This window comes from Girardinichthys multiradiatus, chromosome 3 (genome assembly GCF_021462225.1).
Source record: "Girardinichthys multiradiatus isolate DD_20200921_A chromosome 3, DD_fGirMul_XY1, whole genome shotgun sequence".
Taxonomy (NCBI): domain Eukaryota; kingdom Metazoa; phylum Chordata; class Actinopteri; order Cyprinodontiformes; family Goodeidae; genus Girardinichthys; species Girardinichthys multiradiatus.
Genome location: NC_061796.1, coordinates 12,263,777 through 12,282,628, shown reverse-complemented (window position 1 = coordinate 12,282,628; position 18,852 = coordinate 12,263,777). Strand labels below are relative to the sequence as shown.

The 18,852-nt window shown below is 39.7% G+C and overlaps 1 protein-coding gene across 1 annotated transcript; it reads right to left on the bottom strand.

Moving 5' to 3' along the window:
- Window positions 1–3,328: 3,328 nt before the first annotated feature.
- Window positions 3,329–8,809, bottom strand: eomesb (eomesodermin homolog b). The gene is made up of 7 exons (XM_047360242.1): window positions 8,580–8,809; window positions 6,825–7,431; window positions 6,578–6,732; window positions 6,295–6,416; window positions 5,758–5,916; window positions 4,787–4,848; window positions 3,329–4,637 (listed from the first exon to the last, which is right to left on the bottom strand). Exons 2-7 carry the CDS (start codon window positions 7,343–7,345, stop codon window positions 3,857–3,859), a joined length of 1,800 nt encoding a protein of 599 aa, XP_047216198.1. The 5' UTR covers window positions 7,346–7,431; window positions 8,580–8,809; the 3' UTR covers window positions 3,329–3,856.
- Between the last annotated feature and the right edge of the window lie 10,043 nt (window positions 8,810–18,852).

Genomic DNA, 18,852 nt, shown 5'->3' with positions numbered 1-18,852 from the left:
TACTTTAGCTCATCTGAGTTGTCGGTTCTGGTGTCAGTTCTCATCTTCCTCTTGACAATACCTGATAGATTCTCTATGAGATTTAGGTCAGGGAGGTTTGCTGCTCAATCAAGCACAGTGGTGACTAAACAGGGTAGTGGTACTTTACGCAGTGTGGGCTGGTGCCATTAGGGAACTCAGCATCTCTACACTGTTTGTCTGCAGAAGGAAGCATGAAGTTCTCCAGTGTTTGCTGGTAAATGGCTGCACTGACTTCGGATGAGATGGAATTAAGTGGATCCATCGCAGCAGACAACATGGGTCCCCAAATCACCACTAACTGTGGAAACTTTCCACTGGATCTCAATAAACTCAGTTTATGAACCTCTTCACTTTTCTAAAGACTCTGGGGCCTTGCTTTTCAAATGAAATGCTAAATTTATTTTCATCTGAAAATAGGACTGTGAACCACTAGGCAACAGCAATGCCCAGGTAAAATGTCGTTGACACTGTTTTTGGTCTAGGAGTGGTTTAACTAAAGGAATGCAACAATTTTAGCCCATGTCCTGATACATCTGTGTGTGGTGGCTCTTGATGCACTGGCTCCAACTGTAGTCCATGCCATGTGAATCTCCTCTAAACTGTGGAATAAGCTTTGCTTCACAATCCTCTCATGGCTTAGGTTACACTGGTTGGTTGTGACCCTTTTCCTACTCCATTTTTCCTTCCACTCAGCTTTCCAAAGACGTGCCTGGACACAGCACAGTGTGAACAGCCAGCTTTTTTAACGACAATAGTTTATGGCATACCCACCGTGTGGAGGTGTCAATTACTGTCTACTAGACAATTGTCAAGTAAGCACTGTTCCCCTTGATTGTGTAGGCCATAAAATGGCCATAACAAAACATTTCTGTATAAAAAAATCCTTTTTTTAATTGGACTTACATAAAATTCTAATTTTCCAAAAAACATAATTTTGGATTTTTTGGGGAAGGGGGGTAACAACGGACTTCCCATGATGACACTGCCCGTATAAAACCCCCACTTCTCCCACAAGTCTTTCTCTTCTACGTGGGTCACACAGGGACCTGGACAGAGAGAACCAGTGCACTTTAGATCCAAGGGTGTCATACGATCATCGATCATATGCACTAAGTAAAGTATGGATGAATTACTGTTTGTGTACCCAAAATTCATTCATATAAAAGGGAAATTAAGGTATAAGCATTGCTTGACTTTCTCTCTGAGGCCTGCAGAAGCAAACTGTGTTCCAGAGAAGCCCCTGCAGAGACGCTGTCTCTACGATGCTGAGTGGAGCAGTCTCCCAGTCTCAAGGAGGACAACAGAGACCACATCACCATGGTAACGTGCAGTTTGGTCGGCCGACAGCGAGCCGACCAAACTAACCTTCGTTCAAAGTGGATGTTTCTTCAAACTTCGTCGTCGCCCGGAAAACTCCTCCTCAGCACGGTTCATGAGGTTAAGGTTTGGGCTGAGAAAGATTTTGGATGAAATTATCTGAACGTTTTTCATTTTATGAAGTTCGGTTTTGTTTGTGTTGAACTCAGCTATCTTGGTGCTCAGTTTTGTGCTCAGTTTTGTTTAAAGTTAAGACAAACTTTACTTGAAGGGTGATTTTAAACATGGAAGATTGATCATAACGCGCCGTCTGCGCTTATGCATTTTAAACCTTTTATTAAAAGTATTTTAAAGGTGTGTGTTTGATTCTGGTGCTAAGCTATCAGCTTCTTTTGTTAGCTTTCACTGCTAACAGCTAAGAACACGTGCTTGCATACTTAAGCCCATTTCTCCAGAAAGATTTGGTTCTTTTCCAAAATACCTCCTTAAATATCTGACATTTCCTTAATATTTCTTTAAATATTATTTTAATAAATAAAGGCTGCTAATGAGACACCATTGAGAATTACTCATCCAGTAGGTTGGTTTTATTCAGCAGATCATTATTTAAAATATTATTTTAATAAAATAATATTTTATCTGATCTTGCATTGTGAATGGTTGTCTAAGTTGGTTCCAAGACTAACTTAACTTCACTTCCAGATTCTTCAAGATAATCCTTGGTTCTCAAACATAAACATTACATGGTAATGTTGCATCACTCTTTTGGTCATGATTTTCAATCATCTTTAATCAACTTGTTTATATTGTATATAGCCCATTAGTCTTCCTTATTCTTTAATTCTGCTTGGTAGTTTAGTTGGATTGTTTTAGCATAGTAAAGAGTTTGTTGATTGAAATATGTTTGACTTTGAGTTGACTTATTTTTGTTAATAAATTCTTGTATTTTAAGAAATTGTGTGAATTCATTCCATATATGTGCAGAGTTTATGCTGTTCAATAATGTCAGAGCTCGTCTCACACCTTTCTATTTTGTCCTAATACCATCGCCTTACTGGGCTGGTATTCACAGGACAACCCTTAACAGACCAAAATATTATTTGATAAAATATTAAAGTATTAATATTAAATAATATAGATTCATAGTCACAACATCCAGAAATGCCTGTATACACCCTAAGCCTATTGCATATCATGTTTATTCTCCTCCATGAATAAATGAAAATACTAATCTTTGGCTTTACACTATTTAAGAAAGGGGGGGGGGAAGCCCAGATCTGACCACAATGCAGCCCTGTTCAACATTTTAGTCGGCTTTTTGCTGTAGCTGTCAATCATGATACATATTGAATGGTGCAAATGTATTGTTGATAAATAAATACATAAATCTGACATACTGATGGTGTGCGGTGAAGGCTACAGCTTGTTTCGTAGTGGGAACTCAAAGAGCAGACAGTGGAACAGATGGACCGTTTAAAACAGGTTTTAGTCCCACTAAAATGCATTAAAATGTTAAAGAATAACATGATGTAACAAGATCTGCAAAAGTACCAAACTTTGGACTTGTCTGTTAAAAATCTAATAAAAATTAATTGCACAATGAACATGTTCAAAGAGGAGAAAGAAAGCGAGAATAAGGTGATTTAAAAAAAAACTAGAGTAGATTAACAATTTCTCAATCGACGTCTCTTGGTTTAGGAAGAAAATATATTAAGTAAACGTTGAACTTAAGTGATTTAATACAGCTGCTCATGCAATAACAAAAGTACACCACTGGAGTGCGACAAAGTCCACAAGAAAATCCGTTTCGTGTGATGAAGTGAAGCTGACCAGTCGCAATGCCCCAAGGCGTCGAATATCTTCTTGAAATTAACCACCTTAAGGTGATTCATTTTATGGTTTTCATCCAAATGCCAAATGAACCCTCATTAGCTATGAAAATAATCCTGGATTTCAGAAAGAACAAAACTGTACTATAAACAAGTCAATGCACAATAGAACACATATGCTTTTTATTATCAAATATCTGAACTTTGAAGCAATATATAGCATCTTATTCTGACATTTTAGCAGTGCACACATTTCATATAAACAGACCTTCAATAAATAATCTGAAAACACATAATCTGACCACATAGGTAGATGCAGTTATGTATGCAACAAAATAGCATTTCTTTTTCTTTCTTTTTTTAGAAAAAGAAAATGGTTACATTATTCACATGCTTTAGCACTACATTCCAAACACACAGACCTTGTCGGGGCATTTTAAAGTATTTAGTCCGGAAATAATTCAGGCCAACAAAAGATTGAATGACCCCATATTCTGGATGGTAAAGCTCATTTGAGTATTCTGGTCATTCATTGTACATTTGCTTGATAATTTCACTTAAACGACAAAGGAAATTAGATGTTTATCACAGCTAAAGGCCAAATGTTATGTCTTAATTACTGTCGTAGGTGAATACCAAACAAATTGAGGCCCTTGTTTTTAAAGTTTAACGAAAAGGGAAACATGAAATCAGGGGTTTGTGTAAAAGGGATAGTAAGACATGCTTTTTGTTGCTGGGGGCTCTTTACTATAGGGGCTACTGATGATAGCGGCAGCTAACTCTTCACACTTGCTGTTTGCAGGTGAGTCTTCTGTGCTTGGGCCATTAAGAGACAAATGCCTCTGCTTGCAGGCAATGGAAAATGAGTCAGCCTTGCTCGGGGAGAGGACTGACGACTGAGTCTCTGTCCAGGAGCTAATCAGAGCGTCACTACCACTCACCTCATCTTGTATCTGTGGTTTAACCTTTACAGACTCTTCTGGGAAACCAGCAGTAGGGCTGGGCCGGGGCGACCATGGCAGACTGGGAGGGACTTTTCTTTGGTAAGCTGCTCTTGACCCCCACCCTGCTGTCATTGTGGTGAATGGAGAGTCCGGGTAGTAGCTGAGAGCATGGGTGGTCTGCATGGAAAGGGATTTGATGCCGTAAGGAAGGAGAGAGCTCGAGTACTCCCCCTCATAAGGCGTCAGCTCGAGCTTGCTACTGGAGGTGCTGCTGTTAACCCCCTGCTGCATAGAGGTGACAAACCACCTCTGTGACACCCCGTCTTCTGTCTGAGGTGAGAGGAGGCTGCTGGTTTGCGGGACAGCTCTCTCACAGTTGTAGAAGCGGTTCTGGGGGAGGTTGTTGACGAGCTGGTCCTGAAAGAGGGGCTGCATGGTGTAGCGGGTGCCAGGCACAATCTGGTGGGCACGGTGAGAGTCGGTTGGAGACGGGGTGAGGCGGTCATTGTCTGGAGTTGTGTACATTCTGGAAAAATATTGACAAAGCAAATATGTGTGAGGGTGAGAAGGGGTGGGGGGATTCTTGCAAAAGGAGTTGCCAGATTCAGAGTCGTGTGGCCTGGCGATATTTAGGTGTGGTGAGAGTGATAAAAAATGTCATGTAAAAATACTTACGAATCATAGTTATCTCTGAAACCTTTGGCAAAAGGGTTATGGTCAATTTTCAACTGTGTAATCTACAGAAAAGCAACACAAAATAATTAGATGTAGGCTTTTAAAATACAAAAATGATCATATTTTCTTTGCTTATGTTTTTGGACAACATAGATGTCAAACATATACAAACATAAGGGTTAGAATCAGGGAGGTATGGGACCCTAAACAGAATTGATGCAGGGGCCTTCCAACAAAGGCCTTTATGTTCAAATTTTATTCATCATTACATCTGACATGATAAAGTTTATAACTGGAGCAAATCATCAGACATATTCCACATTGACTGACTTTATACCCAGTTGCATATTTGCATGATTTAATTATTGAAAGCACTTAGGATAGAGTGTGCATGTTTCAGTATTTTTTTTTTTTTTTTTTTATCCTTACAGAAATTCTGTTGTAGTTTCTAGAACTCAGAGGTTGGAGTAGATGGTAGATGTGTTTAATAGAACGCATCTTTATCTCAATTTCTTTCTTTCAGAGGACTAGTACAGATAATTTTGGGGGGACACAATATTTTTCCCACCAGTCATTGTCTATTACAGAAAGGTAATGTGTAAAAACTGTTCTTCTAGTTTTAAAAAGACAATTTAATCACCAACCATTTTTTACTATAACATCTTAAATATTAAGAATCAGGAATTATGCTTTGCAAAATAAATAAATACATATTTGTGACTTCTGTGGCAATTCTGTAGTGCTCTCTGGGGTCTCCTGCTGGTTTGGGGTGGGGCTAAGCTGCTACTTAGATTGCTATTGTCTTAGGCCAGCTCTGAAAATAAGAAATATAAAATGCAAACCCAGTGAGCTCTAATGGATGAAAATCCTAAACTGTTAAATAACAGAAATGAAATGAAGAGTATTCCTTCTTAACAAGTAAAGGTGAGAACATTCCAGTTGAAAAAATAATCTCGCTTGTTTGCACTCACATCAGTGTTCTGGTAGGCAGTGACTGCTATAAACTGGGACTCTGGAAACGTGAAACACTGGGTCTTTACGTCACTGTTGATGTCCTCCACTCCATCCTCCGTCACTTCCACAATGTGCAGCCGGGGCTGGTACTTATGAAGCGATTGCAAAACAACCATCTGTTTGCAGAACAAACATAAAGATAAAACGCATAAAAAGTACAAAAAAAAAAAGGGTTTTATTTCTGAATGACAATGTTTCAAACGGTTTGACAGAGCGCTGTTTATGTGCCACAAAGGCGCACATGGACCTTTATCAATATAGTTTCCTGCAAAATCGACGCAAGAACATGTTTACTGTGCTACGTTCATGGACCTTTATTAATAATACGTACAATAATTTCTTTTTTAATTAGTTTGTCGATGAATAAAAAAAAGTCACATATGTTTTACATTAAATAAAAAACAATCCGATGGAAATTATTCAGACTTATTAACACAAATGATTTTTCTTTAATGGCAGGTAGGTTGTTGCATTTGTAAAGGGCGCTTTATTACTTGTGATGTGTTGTGGCTGGTCCCCTTGTTGTTGGTGAGCTTCAGTTTGCTGAAGGAGATCTCTTGTCTCATCCAGTGGGCCCCGGTGTTAGGTGACTCAGGGTGGATGTAGACTTTGTTACCTGAAATTAAAATTCACAACATTAAATCATATAGAACAAACAAGACTAACTGGGTGCTTTTATGAAAAATACATTTATTATATATATATATTTTTTGGTTTGTTTATTTGTCCTAATCGAGGCAGAAATACTTCAAATGAAATGTTAAAAATGGGGTTCACCTTGGTTGTTGTTGTCCGCCTTTCCACAGGTGACCCATTTGCCTCCCTGGAACCTCCAGTGGTTTGGATCTGCCAGTACCACCTCAACAAACACGTTATAATGCGCTGAGACGTTCAAACCAGCGATGTTAAAACTGAGAAAAGGGAACATCCGCCTGGAAACACAAACCATCATTCATAAGCAAGATAATTCTAACTGTAAAAATAAAAATATGAACTTGTCTGAGTTTGACCTGTGCCATCTGACCTGCCCTGCTTGGTGATGATCATCTCGGTCTGGTGTCGGTGGAACTTGAGCCACAGCGGCCGATTGCAGAGGTAAACCTGGGCCCTCATCCCGGGCCCGGTCCCCGGCGGGGCGACGTTGCTCAGAGCGGAACCCGAAACGGTGTAAGGATTATAAATACAGCCAAGGTTCTGTCCGTGCTGGTAGGAGGCGCTGAAGTGGCTACGCCCGGCGGCTGAGGGGGAGTACCCCGCCGGTGGCAACACGGAGCCCAGGTGGAGCGATGAAGAATACCTGGCCGCGCCGGACGGGGGGTATACGGCCCCGCTGGGGGTGTAGGGGATAAAGGAACAAGGGTTCGCTGCTTCTGGGCTCTGCTTGGAAATCGTAGGTGGGATGTAGAAGCGATCAGAGTTCGGGCCGTGTTCCGGATACCTGTTGCCCGCCGGCTCATCTCCATCCACGGCTGGAGAGGCGCGCTTATTGTCCGCTGCATCTTTCGCAGATGAATACGCGCTGCTTTCTCCCTCTCCGCCCAGCATGACTGCTCCTGTCGTCTCCTTCAGCAAAGGGACGTGTTTTACCTCTAAGGTCACCGATCCTGTGCTCAAACGTCTTCAAGCACCCACTGGAGAGTGAACAGTGAATTGAGACATAAAGACGTGAAAGTTAAAGGCGGTTGAGAGGAGATGACGGGCCTACAAGTCTTCAAATGTTAGGCTTTAGTGAAACGTCGTACAATAAGTGATCAATTGTGCTGCCAAATTAAAACTGAAACAAGTAGATAAAAATCACATCACCTTAATTTATTTTCCAGTGCGAATCGAAACTCTAAAATTAGTTTTCAAAGGCACTTCATATCATTCATGACAATAGCTGGTATTTTTTAAGATTAGTAAAATTTACAAAAAGGAAATATTAACAGTCCAATCAAATAGCTCAGATAAAATTGATTTAACGATGTTTTGTTATTCTCCAGCACAACTGATCCAGTTGGTATAGTTTTCAAGTCGTCGTATGCTTCAGGACATCCCAACCAATTTCTTGTAAGTCATATGACAAACCTGAAATAGGATGCACAGATTTGAGCTGCAACCATGATTGAAAACGCGCCCACGGTTCATGAAATTTGTGACACACTCACTTTCAGAAGTAAATTGCAATTTTAAAGAAAGAAAACACTTTTTTTCCCCAATACACATAAATAGTGTGCTTTTGATCAAAATTGCAGATTGTACAAAGTCTCCTTTTGGTTAAAAACACATAAAGAGTTTTTAATTGATCTGTTTGCATAAAAAAAAGACATCAGGAAAAAAATGTCCTTCGTCTGCTTTTCACTGAAACAGAAACTCCTGTCATTATTCGGACTTAATGAATTTACATTCATTCATTTCCGATGCGCTCCTGCGTCCCAACGGGATACCCGACAAGAAACGGGGAAATAGACAATTATTTTTCCGTTTGAAGAAACCTGTGATGCTTCCTGCATCAGACAGAGCAGATCAAAAAAAAAAAAAAAAAAAATGAACGGGACTAAATTCAAAGGCATAATGACAACAAGAAACAAAAAATAGCAGGGTATGATATTCAGTTTTTTTTTTTTTTTTATAATAAAACGTTCTAGGGTTTTCTGGTCTGCTGTAAATAAATAAGTTAATGCAAAATTAGATATAAGGATCAAAAATAATTTCTTACAAATGCAATTACATCTTTCATTTAAAATATGTCTTCCGGCTGTAAAATGTTTAAATCAATCAAAATCTATTGCAAACTTACCAAGCAATTGTTCCCTGATTCTGTTTGGAAATCAGCTTCAACTTTTAAAAGATGAAATATAAGATAAAAAAAAATAAAAAAATCAACGTGTCAAACAATCTGCCAAGTTGAAACCAGGCCAGAGAGTGCCGTCATGTTGTGCGAAGAGCAGTGATGTGAAATTCACAATAACGCCAGAGAGCCATGTGGAGGCGGACTGATCGGAGGCGCAGTCGCCGCAGATCTCTCCTTGTGGCCATGACGCACCGACAGCAGCATTTATCAGGTCTGATCACCAGGGGAGGGGCAGGGGATCCTCGGCATCGCGGCCACGGTGTGTGAGAGGGAGCCTGCATCCTCATCCAATGTCTCACCTTCATATTACAGGCATCAATGTATGCCCTGTCACTCATATCGGGACGTGTATAGCAGAGGTCTGCCGAGTTTACTGTGGCCTTGGTGTCTTTCATTTGGTTTCCGTATCTTTGTGACAGCTTTCTGTCTCAGAGGAAAGCCCAACACTTTTAATCCAAAAATGTCATTAAAAATGACAAAATTTATAATTTTTGCTTAAACAGAACTTTTTATGTCAGTTGAGAGAAAGGGTGAAACTTCACATTAGGTTCAGGTCTGACACTGTTTTAATGGCCAACACCCTGTTTTAGATCACTGGTCTGAATGCAAACAGAATGTTGGTTCTGGTTAGACCAAATTATAGGAATTATCAGGTAGAGGAGTACGAGCGTACTGTGTGATTTACAAAAAAAAAGTGGCAAATAATAATAAAAACATTTTGTTTTTTAGCATCTTGAAACAAAACATTTAATTTTAGAAGAGGAAACTACTATAGTGCTCTATAGTTCTAATAACACCACAAGTGGTGATGTTTCTCTTCAGTTTGTCACAAAAGTGACAAGACCTCTCAGACCACTTTGGTTTCCTATCAGCCTTTTCTTGCTTGACTGTCTTGTGGTTCTTTGCTTCAAAGGAAACCCAGCTCTGACTCTGAATTGGACTGCACCGCTGTGTTAATGGCACGGCTTTTCACCACCTAAAGACCCCTGTCCTCTCAGCCCCAGACGATACTCAGCCTCTCCTGTTAACTAGGAGGGGGACATTTCCATGATAAAGGAGATGAGGGGCTTAGTTGAACAGGTCTCCACCTCTGAAATAAACACACAAGGCACATCAAACAAGACAAATCAAAACTATCAGAGCCGCAAGCAGTCTATAGCTAATACGCTTCTGTGGACTCCACTGATAAAGCCAACGAGTTGTTGGATTGTTTCAGAACCTCATGAATGTGTAGCTTGAATTCACAACCCCGGCTGTGGGAATGCGTCTGGTGTGAAATCTGCTTTGAAACAAAAGTGTTGGTTGTTGCTTGGTTGTTTCCTAACTTGACAATTACAGCACTTTGCGAAAATGCATACCACTTGAATTTTTTCACATTTTTGTCATGTTACAACCTCAAACTTAATTTAATCTTAGTGTGATTTTGTTATGTTTTTCGGAAATGACTCTCTTACTGGAAATACATCTGGGGTATGTCTCTAGCTTTGCACGTCAAGAAACCGAAGTGTTTGCCCTGTTTTGGCTTGCTAATTCTGTAAAGCTCAGTCAGATCAGATGAAGAGCATCTGTGAACATCTACCTTTAAGTCTTGTCATAGTTGAAATGTCACACTAATAGGTGAGTCTTTGCCCCAGTCTTAAGTCTTTTGAAGCTTCTAACAGGTTTTGTTCCACTACAATTATATATTTAACTCCATCTGTATTCCCAACAACTCTGACCAGATTCCCCCATACTTTCTAAAGAAAGGCATCTCCAAAGCACGATGCTGCCACCATCGTATTTCACAATGAGGATTGTGTGTACAGAGTGATGTGCATTGTGAGTTTTTGTCACTCATTTAATTTGGCATGTTGGCCATAAAAACCTCTGTGTCTCATTTGACCAGAGGAACTTCTTCCAGACGTTTGCTGTATCCCCTATACTGCTTGCCACAAACTGCAAACTAGACTTCATAGCGCACACCTAGAGGTCGTTGTGTCCATTTTTCTTCCACTTCAGAATGTGGGACTTTGTGCATGTCATAAAATCCAGACAAGGTATATTGACCTTTATGGTGTAACATTAAAAAATGAAAGAATTAAGGGCCTGTTAATGCTTTGTGTGGCACTGTATAAACCAGATTCATTTGTGCTACCTGCTGTATTCATATCTTTCTTAATCCTTCACTTTGTATGAAGTCAAATCAAAGCTTAAGCCCTACTTACTTTCTCTTTCTTTATTTCACAAACTATCAGTCTTACACATGTGGTGACATACCTTGATGGTAAAACATTAGTCAGAAGCAAAAAATCTCTGTGACACATAACAAGCCTTCTCTCATAAATCTCTTCATGTCTTCTCTAAAAACGTATTTGTGGTTCATTCAGATTTTCGTTACCTAGGTGAATCTTCAAGATAGAGAGTTTGGATAGTTGCAGTTTCACAAAGCTTTTTTTCTCATTAAACAATCACGTCTGGAACCAGAAATCCTCCAAATGAGCCTATGGTAGAATTTGTTTACAGCGAAAAAAGCAGATGACTCTTTCTGACAACAGCATAATTGGGCAAGATGCTGTATGTTTAAAAATATTATTACCAGTTGATTCTTTTCATGTTTTTGTCAGCTTATCACCACAAACTTCAATGTATTTTACTGGAATTTTTGCAAGCTGAAAGGTGTGGAGTGCATTTGCTTCAGTCTGATACACCTACATACAATCCAGTGGATAAAACAGAATTCTCATGTGTGTAATAAATTCAGCTTTTCTGTGAAGGCCTCAGAGGTTTGTTAGAGAACATTAGAGAACAAACAGCACCATAAAGATCAATAAACACCAAACCGTTTTAAGGGATAAAGTTGTGGAGAGCTGGATTAGGTTATAAAACATTATACCAAGCTTTGAACATTTCGCACTGCTTTGTTCAATTATCAGTCAGAGTAAGGCTCAAGTGCACATTCACCAAGGCATAGCAAACCACAGAAACCGGCAGAGAAGCAGTCAAGAGGCCTATGGTAACTCTGGAGGAGCTGCAGGGATTTACAGCTAAGGTGAGATGATCTGTTAAGATTTAGTGGCAAGAAGAAAGACATTGTTGAAAGAAAGTCTTAAGAAGTCCTATTTAACTTTTTTGGGCCAACATGCAAAAAGCAATGTAGGGTTGAAAACTAACAAGGCACAACACACTATTCCTACAGTGAAACATGGTGACAACAGCATCATGTTGCGGGCATGCTTTTCTTAAGCAGAAAAAGGAAGCTGGTTAGAGTTGAAGGAGAATGGATGGATATAAATACAATCCAAGAGAAACATGCTAGAGGCTACAAAAGACTTGAAACCGGACCAGAGGTTCACCTTCTCTTAAGATACAACAATTTTAAAATGGCCCAGTCAAAGTTCAAGCCCCTAATGCAAATGAAAATCTGTGCAAAACTTGAAAACTAGTATTTAAACCCTCCATCCATTCTAACTTAGCTGAAGATTTTTAAAGAGCATAAATTGTAAAACTTTAAGTCTCTAAATGTGCAAAGCTTGTAGAAACATAGCCCAGAAGACATGCGGCTGTAATTACCGTAAAAGGTGATTCAACAAAGTATAGAGACAGGGGTGCTGACTATAAGTACTAGCCATAGTTCTCAGATTTTTATTTTGTTAGCCGCATAGCATAACTGCCAAAGTCACATGACTTGCTACGATATGAGGCTGGTGATAAGTAAAACACTTTGAAAACCAACTGTCATTTTTATTCCACTTTCCAGTTCTGCACTAGATTGTGTTATGTCACCTAAAATCCTAATGAAATCCATTGAAGTTTGTGATTGTAACAATGCAAAATGTAAAAAGTTTCTGCTCGAATCAGCTCATGCATATCTGACCACAAAACGGTGTTTTATGTTTATTGGGCAGAAAGTTTGATGAATGGTTTCCTCCGTCTCTCTGTAAAGCTCAATGAACAGCTTCCTCTAGCTGTGCTTGCTTTTTAACACGTCTAAAGGGCTGTTTCTGCTGTTTCTGACATCCTGCCATCCCCATCCCCCTGCGGTGCTGGTGCCAGGCAGGAGGAAAAAAGCTGGTGACCTGGGCATTGCAGTCTTGCCCTAGGCCGCTGTCACCCAGTGGGCAGCAGAAGGTCTGTTCGTCTGGAGCCCTGCCAGGAAGCAAGGCTCAACGCAGCTTGTGATGTCACGACAGACACGCCTTCTGGGTTGGTGAGAAACACGATTGGCTTTGGAAGGCTTACCTTTTTCATGCCCTATAAGGTTTTCCACTGGAGACCTGCAAACTACATACATTTCCCTTTAACAACCCAGTTTTTTGTTTCCATAGAACATCAGCTACCAGTAGAGGATGTATAGGTAAGCAGAAGCATTATCATCACATGTATAATGTAGATGACATTTGATGAGTGATAAAGGGTAAACTGTGCCCCTAATTAGATTTCATCTCACTAATTACAATTTTTACAACCCATTTTTTAAATCCTTTTGCTAATTAGATACCACTGCATAAAACATTTGTGCAAAGTTTTTTCTTGCCAGAAGTTAACTTTTATGTTCAGACATTTGAAAACTTCATGAAGTTTTTGTCTCATTCCAACCTTAATCAAAACATATATAAAAATCTGTCTAAATGGAGCATTGAACCACATTGTTTAAATGCCAGCAAAAATGGACACAAATTATATTTATAATATTTGAACACTTGTAAAACTTTTTCAGACAAACACACAAGCAATACACAATGAGTGTGTTTGTAGCAATCCTCTAAAGGCAGAAGTTGAGGGCCCCTATTGACTCGCGTCCTTGTCTCCCCCGTTTGCTTACATTTATGGTTCTGTCCTAGATCTTGTTAAGAGCAGCAGCAGGAGCGGACCATCACATTTGGTGCTCAGCGTGGGGGCGGTTGGTGAACTGTCATGTTCCAGCTATCCTATGGAGATACACTTCTGCCTCTCTGTGAAGATTGGGTGATTTCTCATTTGCATTTGCTAATGAGATCCTGTTTGCATGACTTTATATTGGAAAGGCTATCTCTCAGAGTCCTATTTGGTTAAGCTACAGTCTTCTGTTAGTCTCATTAAGATTAAGGAAGTCCTCTTCAGGAAATTATCTGACCAAGATAGGGTAATTAAAGGGGTGATGGCAAAATAAAAACCACGTTGTGTTTGTGTGATCAATTTTTAATAGGCTTTGTGTTCCCGTGGGTCAAAAACATTATAAATAAAATTCTACAGCTGGAATTCTGTGGTATTTCCTTTTATTGTAAGTCACCAATGGAGAAAAACATCACAATAATACTCTAATAGGTCATAGACAACAATTACTGCTTCATATCAATAATATATAATAGTACGAAATATTTCACTGATGGTGAAGTGTCTGTCCTTAGTTCTTTACTCTGATCACAACTTCACACAAGATTCATCTTCCCAGAATTAATTCAGCCAAGACCCATGACTTCCTGGATCACTCATCTGATGGGAACTTCTTGAAGTCTTTCTCAAGCCACTGCCAACTGAGGCCCATTCAGAGCAGTCCCTCCCTCTTTGTTATCACCCAGTCTGTCCTGTTAAGAATATTTGCCCACCAATCTGCCAATGTCAGAAGCTCCAGAGAATTAGCCACAGTTTGATGTCAGGTCACAATGAGAAGCTACTGACTTCATTAAAATAACAAACGAGTCCACGGAGATATGGAGCCATTCAACACGAGACCAGAAATAGGGGCACAACATAAAAACTATCCCATTATGTAAAATTAAAAATCAAATCAGGTAGAGCAGTGATCTTCAACCTGTTTATCACCTCAGTAAAAAATAAGGTTTCGAAGTACAACCACACCGATAGAAGTTTTGAAACTGCAATACAACAAAATCTGGATTGTTTAAAGCATAGTAACAGCTGCAAAAATAAATTGTTTACTTGCACCTCTGATTTTACACAGTACTTACCAACCTCCTTTATTGAACAAGATCCTTCCAGTAAACTGTAAACAAGCCAGTCATTAGCATCAATGGCTAACAGTAGACTGCTTGTCGCTGAGCACAGAAATTAGCATCTCTCTATGGTTTTCTTATTCATAAATGAAACTTTGGTTAACTTGGGTTTGGTATAAGTTTCAGATTCATAACTCAATTTCAGAGATATGTAAATAGCCACAAGAACTTATACTTGGTTCATTGTTGTCCTCTTCAGTTTGTACCGGTTTTCAAAATCTTTTCCACTGCACTTCATGCTTGAGTAGTTTCTGTTTGAAGCAGACTTCAGTTTACTTTCTTTGGAGTACGACTAAGCGCAACCCAAGGACCCTCATGGTACTTGTACAGCATTTGAGAGCAATGATACTAGAGGCTCCAAATTATTCTGCATTTTCCAACAAGTGTTACAAAATATATTGCTAGCAAAGAAAGCCTGAATGCATGGTACCTTAATAATTACCTGATGTTCACTGCAGTCCAAGCAATATTCTTTGCAATATTGATATTTTGTACAGTGATATTGTAAGAACAATTCATTTGGAATATATTGTGCTGACCTAATTCCAAATCCTACTACACATTCCTTAGAGCTGCCATCCCGAAATAACCTTCAGGGGTCATCTACTAAGATTATTAGATTTTAATTATATACAGTGTCGTGAATAATTCACCCCCTTACACATTTCTTCTGTTATTGCTTGTTTGTCTTTTCCTCCACCTCCCTCTTTGTGTTGTCTCTTCACAGGTTCAGAGTGCAGGCTGCTGCCAATTTACCCTGATTGGCTTGTCAGCATGAGGGAACCAATCAGGACTCAAGAAAGCTCAAGAAAGCTCTATTTAATCCACTCACCTGCAGGTCTGTCAAACTGTCTACTTTTAAGGCTAGGCTTGAAACTTTCCTTTTTGATAAAGCTTATAGTTAGAGTGGCTTAGGTTATCCTGAGCTATCTCTGTAGTTATGCTGCTATAGGTTTAGGCTGTTCGGGGGACATAATGACCACTTTCACCCTCTTCACTACATTTTCACACTACTCTCAAATTCTGCATTATTAGCTGTCATTTCAGCTTTTAACTTTATGTTCTCCCTCCTTTCTCTTCCTAGAAGCTACACCCGGCCTGACTCTGTGTCTACCTGTGACACCTTTCTGGAGAGGGGCAATGTCCAAGCTTCTGCTGGCAACAACTTAATGCTCACCCCCTACCGATGATCCGCATGGCCCTGTCTTTTAGTGTTTAACCCTTTCTCTCTCCTAGACATGGTGATTGACTGAGCTTAACTGTGACTAACTATGTGCTCTCTTTCAGACTCTAACCTTGATAACTGGCTCAGAGTTTATCTGTTCTTTCTTTCTAGATGAAACAACTAAAGAAGCTACATCCATTAACATTTACATTTACTTTTCCTTCAGTGCTTCTTTTTTCTCTTTGTGTCTCCGCTCTTTTCTCTAAATCCCCCAGTCGGTCGTGGCAGATGGCCGCTCACACTGAGCCTGGTTCTGCTGGAGGTTTCTTCCTGTTAAAAGGGAGTTTTTCCTCTCCACTGTCGCTACATGCATGCTTAGTATGAGGGATTGCTGCAAAGTCAACGCCAGTGACTGTCCACTGTCTACATGCTCATCCAGGAGGAGAGAATGCTGCAAGTCACTGACTGGATGCAATCTCTTCTGTTATTGCTTGTTTGTCACTTTTAAATACTTTAGACAAAGAAAGAGCTTTAAATGTCAGTGAAAGATAACCTGTGTAAATCCAAATTGTCCTTTTAAAATAATAATTCCATTTATAAAGGTGTTACATGTCTGTCAGACTGTCTTTTCCTCCACCTCCCTCTTTGTGTTGTCTCTTCACAAGTTCAGAGTGCAGGCTGCTGCCAATTTACCCTGATTGGCTTGTCAGCATGAGGGAACCAATCAGGACTCAAGAAAGCTCAAGAAAGCTCTATTTAATCCACTCACCTGCAGGTCTGTCAAACTGTCTACTTTTAAGGCTAGGCTTGAAACTTTCCTTTTTGATAAAGCTTATAGTTAGAGTGGCTTAGGTTATCCTGAGCTATCTCTGTAGTTATGCTGCTATAGGTTTAGGCTGCTGGAGGACATAATGACCACTTTCACCCTCTTCACTACATTTTCACACTACACTCAAATTCAGCATTATTAGCTGACATTTCAGCTTTTAACTTTAGGTTCTCCCCCCTTTCTCTTCCTAGAAGCTACACCCGGCCTGACTCTGTGTCTACCTGACACCTTTCTGGAGAGGGGCAATGTCCAAGCTTCTGCTGGCAACAACTTAATGCTCACCCCCTACTGATGATCCACATAGCCCTGTCTTTTAGTGTTTAACCCTTTCTCTCTCCTAGACATGGTGATTGACTGAGCTTAACTGTGACTAACTATGTGCTCTCTTTCAGACTCTAACCTTGATAACTGGCTCAGAGTTTATCTGTTCTTTCTTTCTAGATGAAACAACTAAAGAAGCTACATCCATTAACATTTACATTTACTTTTCCTTCAGTGCTTCTTTGTTCACTTTGTGTCTCCGCTCTTTTCTCTAAATCCCCCAGTCGGTCGTGGCAGATGGCCGCTCACACTGAGCCTGGTTCTGCTGGAGGTCTCTTCCTGTTAAATGGGAGTTTTTCCTCTCCACTGTCGCTACATGCATGCTCAGTATGAGGGATTGCTGCAAAGTCAATGCCAGTGACTGTCCACTGTCTCTACATGCTCATCCAGGAGGAGAGAATGCTGCAAGTCACTGACTGGATGCAATCTGCTGGGTTTCCTTAGACAGAAAAACGTTTTATCCAATTTGAATAAATAACTAAATCTGACTGCACTGTTCAATGGTTAGGATTATTTGGAATGTATGAACCTGACTTTTGTGAATTGCCTTGAGACAACATGTGTTGTGAATTGGCGCTATATAAATAAACTGAATTGACTGAGCACGGCTCCTCTCAGCTGGCTAATTGACACCTGCTTTACACTTTGGGTTACCCTCTACATTTCCATCATGTAGGTTTTGTTTTCTGTTATGCACACTAGGTAAATAGGTTGGTGCCACCCATGTAATGTTTTGATGAGTTTCTTTGTTAGAGTAAAGTAGCAGGGTTGTTCTTTACATTTTATTTCTGCTTAGTTTAGGTGATCGTTAGCCCCGGTTTTGTTTTAATTATTTATTTGATTTGGCACCACCTCTCCCCCCCACAGCTTGTTCATCCTTTTGGGATTTTCTCAAAAAGAAAAGAGGAAAATAAACCCAATTTTGTCCTTTACAAAGACACTGACATTTTATTGTGGTTGTCTTGTGTTTTCACCCTCCTTCAACCTTATAACTTATTGTGCCCACCTTGATCACAACTGCCATCAAGCATTTGTGATAACTGGCAATAAGTCTTTTGAATTGCTCGGGGGGAGTTCTGGCCCAATCTTTATTGGAATAATCCACTAACATTGGATAGGTTTTCTAACATAAATGGCATCTTGACTGGATTTAAGTTCAGACTCCAACTCACGAAAACCTTTAATTTATTTTGAGCCATTCAGAGGTGGGCTTGCTGGTATGTTTTTGATTACAGTCTTGCAGCTAAAGTGAAGATCGTTTGAGGGTAAGTTCACAAACTGATGGTCGGACATTTTAAGCAGTCCCAGATCATTACACTACCGCCACCATGTTTTACTAACAGTATGATGTTTGTAGCTTTATGGCAGATATAACAAGACTAATACCTTCCAAAATGTTCCACATTTTTCTCACTGGTTCACAGAATATTTTCTCAAAGTCTCTGGGATCATTAATATGTTTTTGGGAACTATGAGACAAGTCTTTGTGTTCGTGGTGAACAACGGTTTTTGCCATGGAACTCTTCAATGTATGCAAATTTTGTTCATTCTCCTTCTCATTATTGAATCTTAACAGAAGCCAGTGAGGTCTCTCTGGATTAGATGTTGTTCTGGTATCTTTTGTGACCTCTAGGATGGGCCGACGTTGCCATCTTGGAGTAATTATGGTAATATTGTGGTCTTAGAAATTCTTTTGTAACCTTTTCCAAACAGATAAATGTCAGTGACATTGTTCATGATCTTTTCTTAAATATTATTAGATTTGGGCACAATGTGTTCCTCTTTCAGATGTTTTAGCCTACTTCATGTCGTCAGTCAGGTTCTGTTTTACTGATTCCTTGATTCTTCAGGTCTGGCAGTAATTTGACCCAAGTGACCTGGACAAAAAATATCACTTTCACTGTCACTTTCATGATTTAAGAAGGAGGCCAA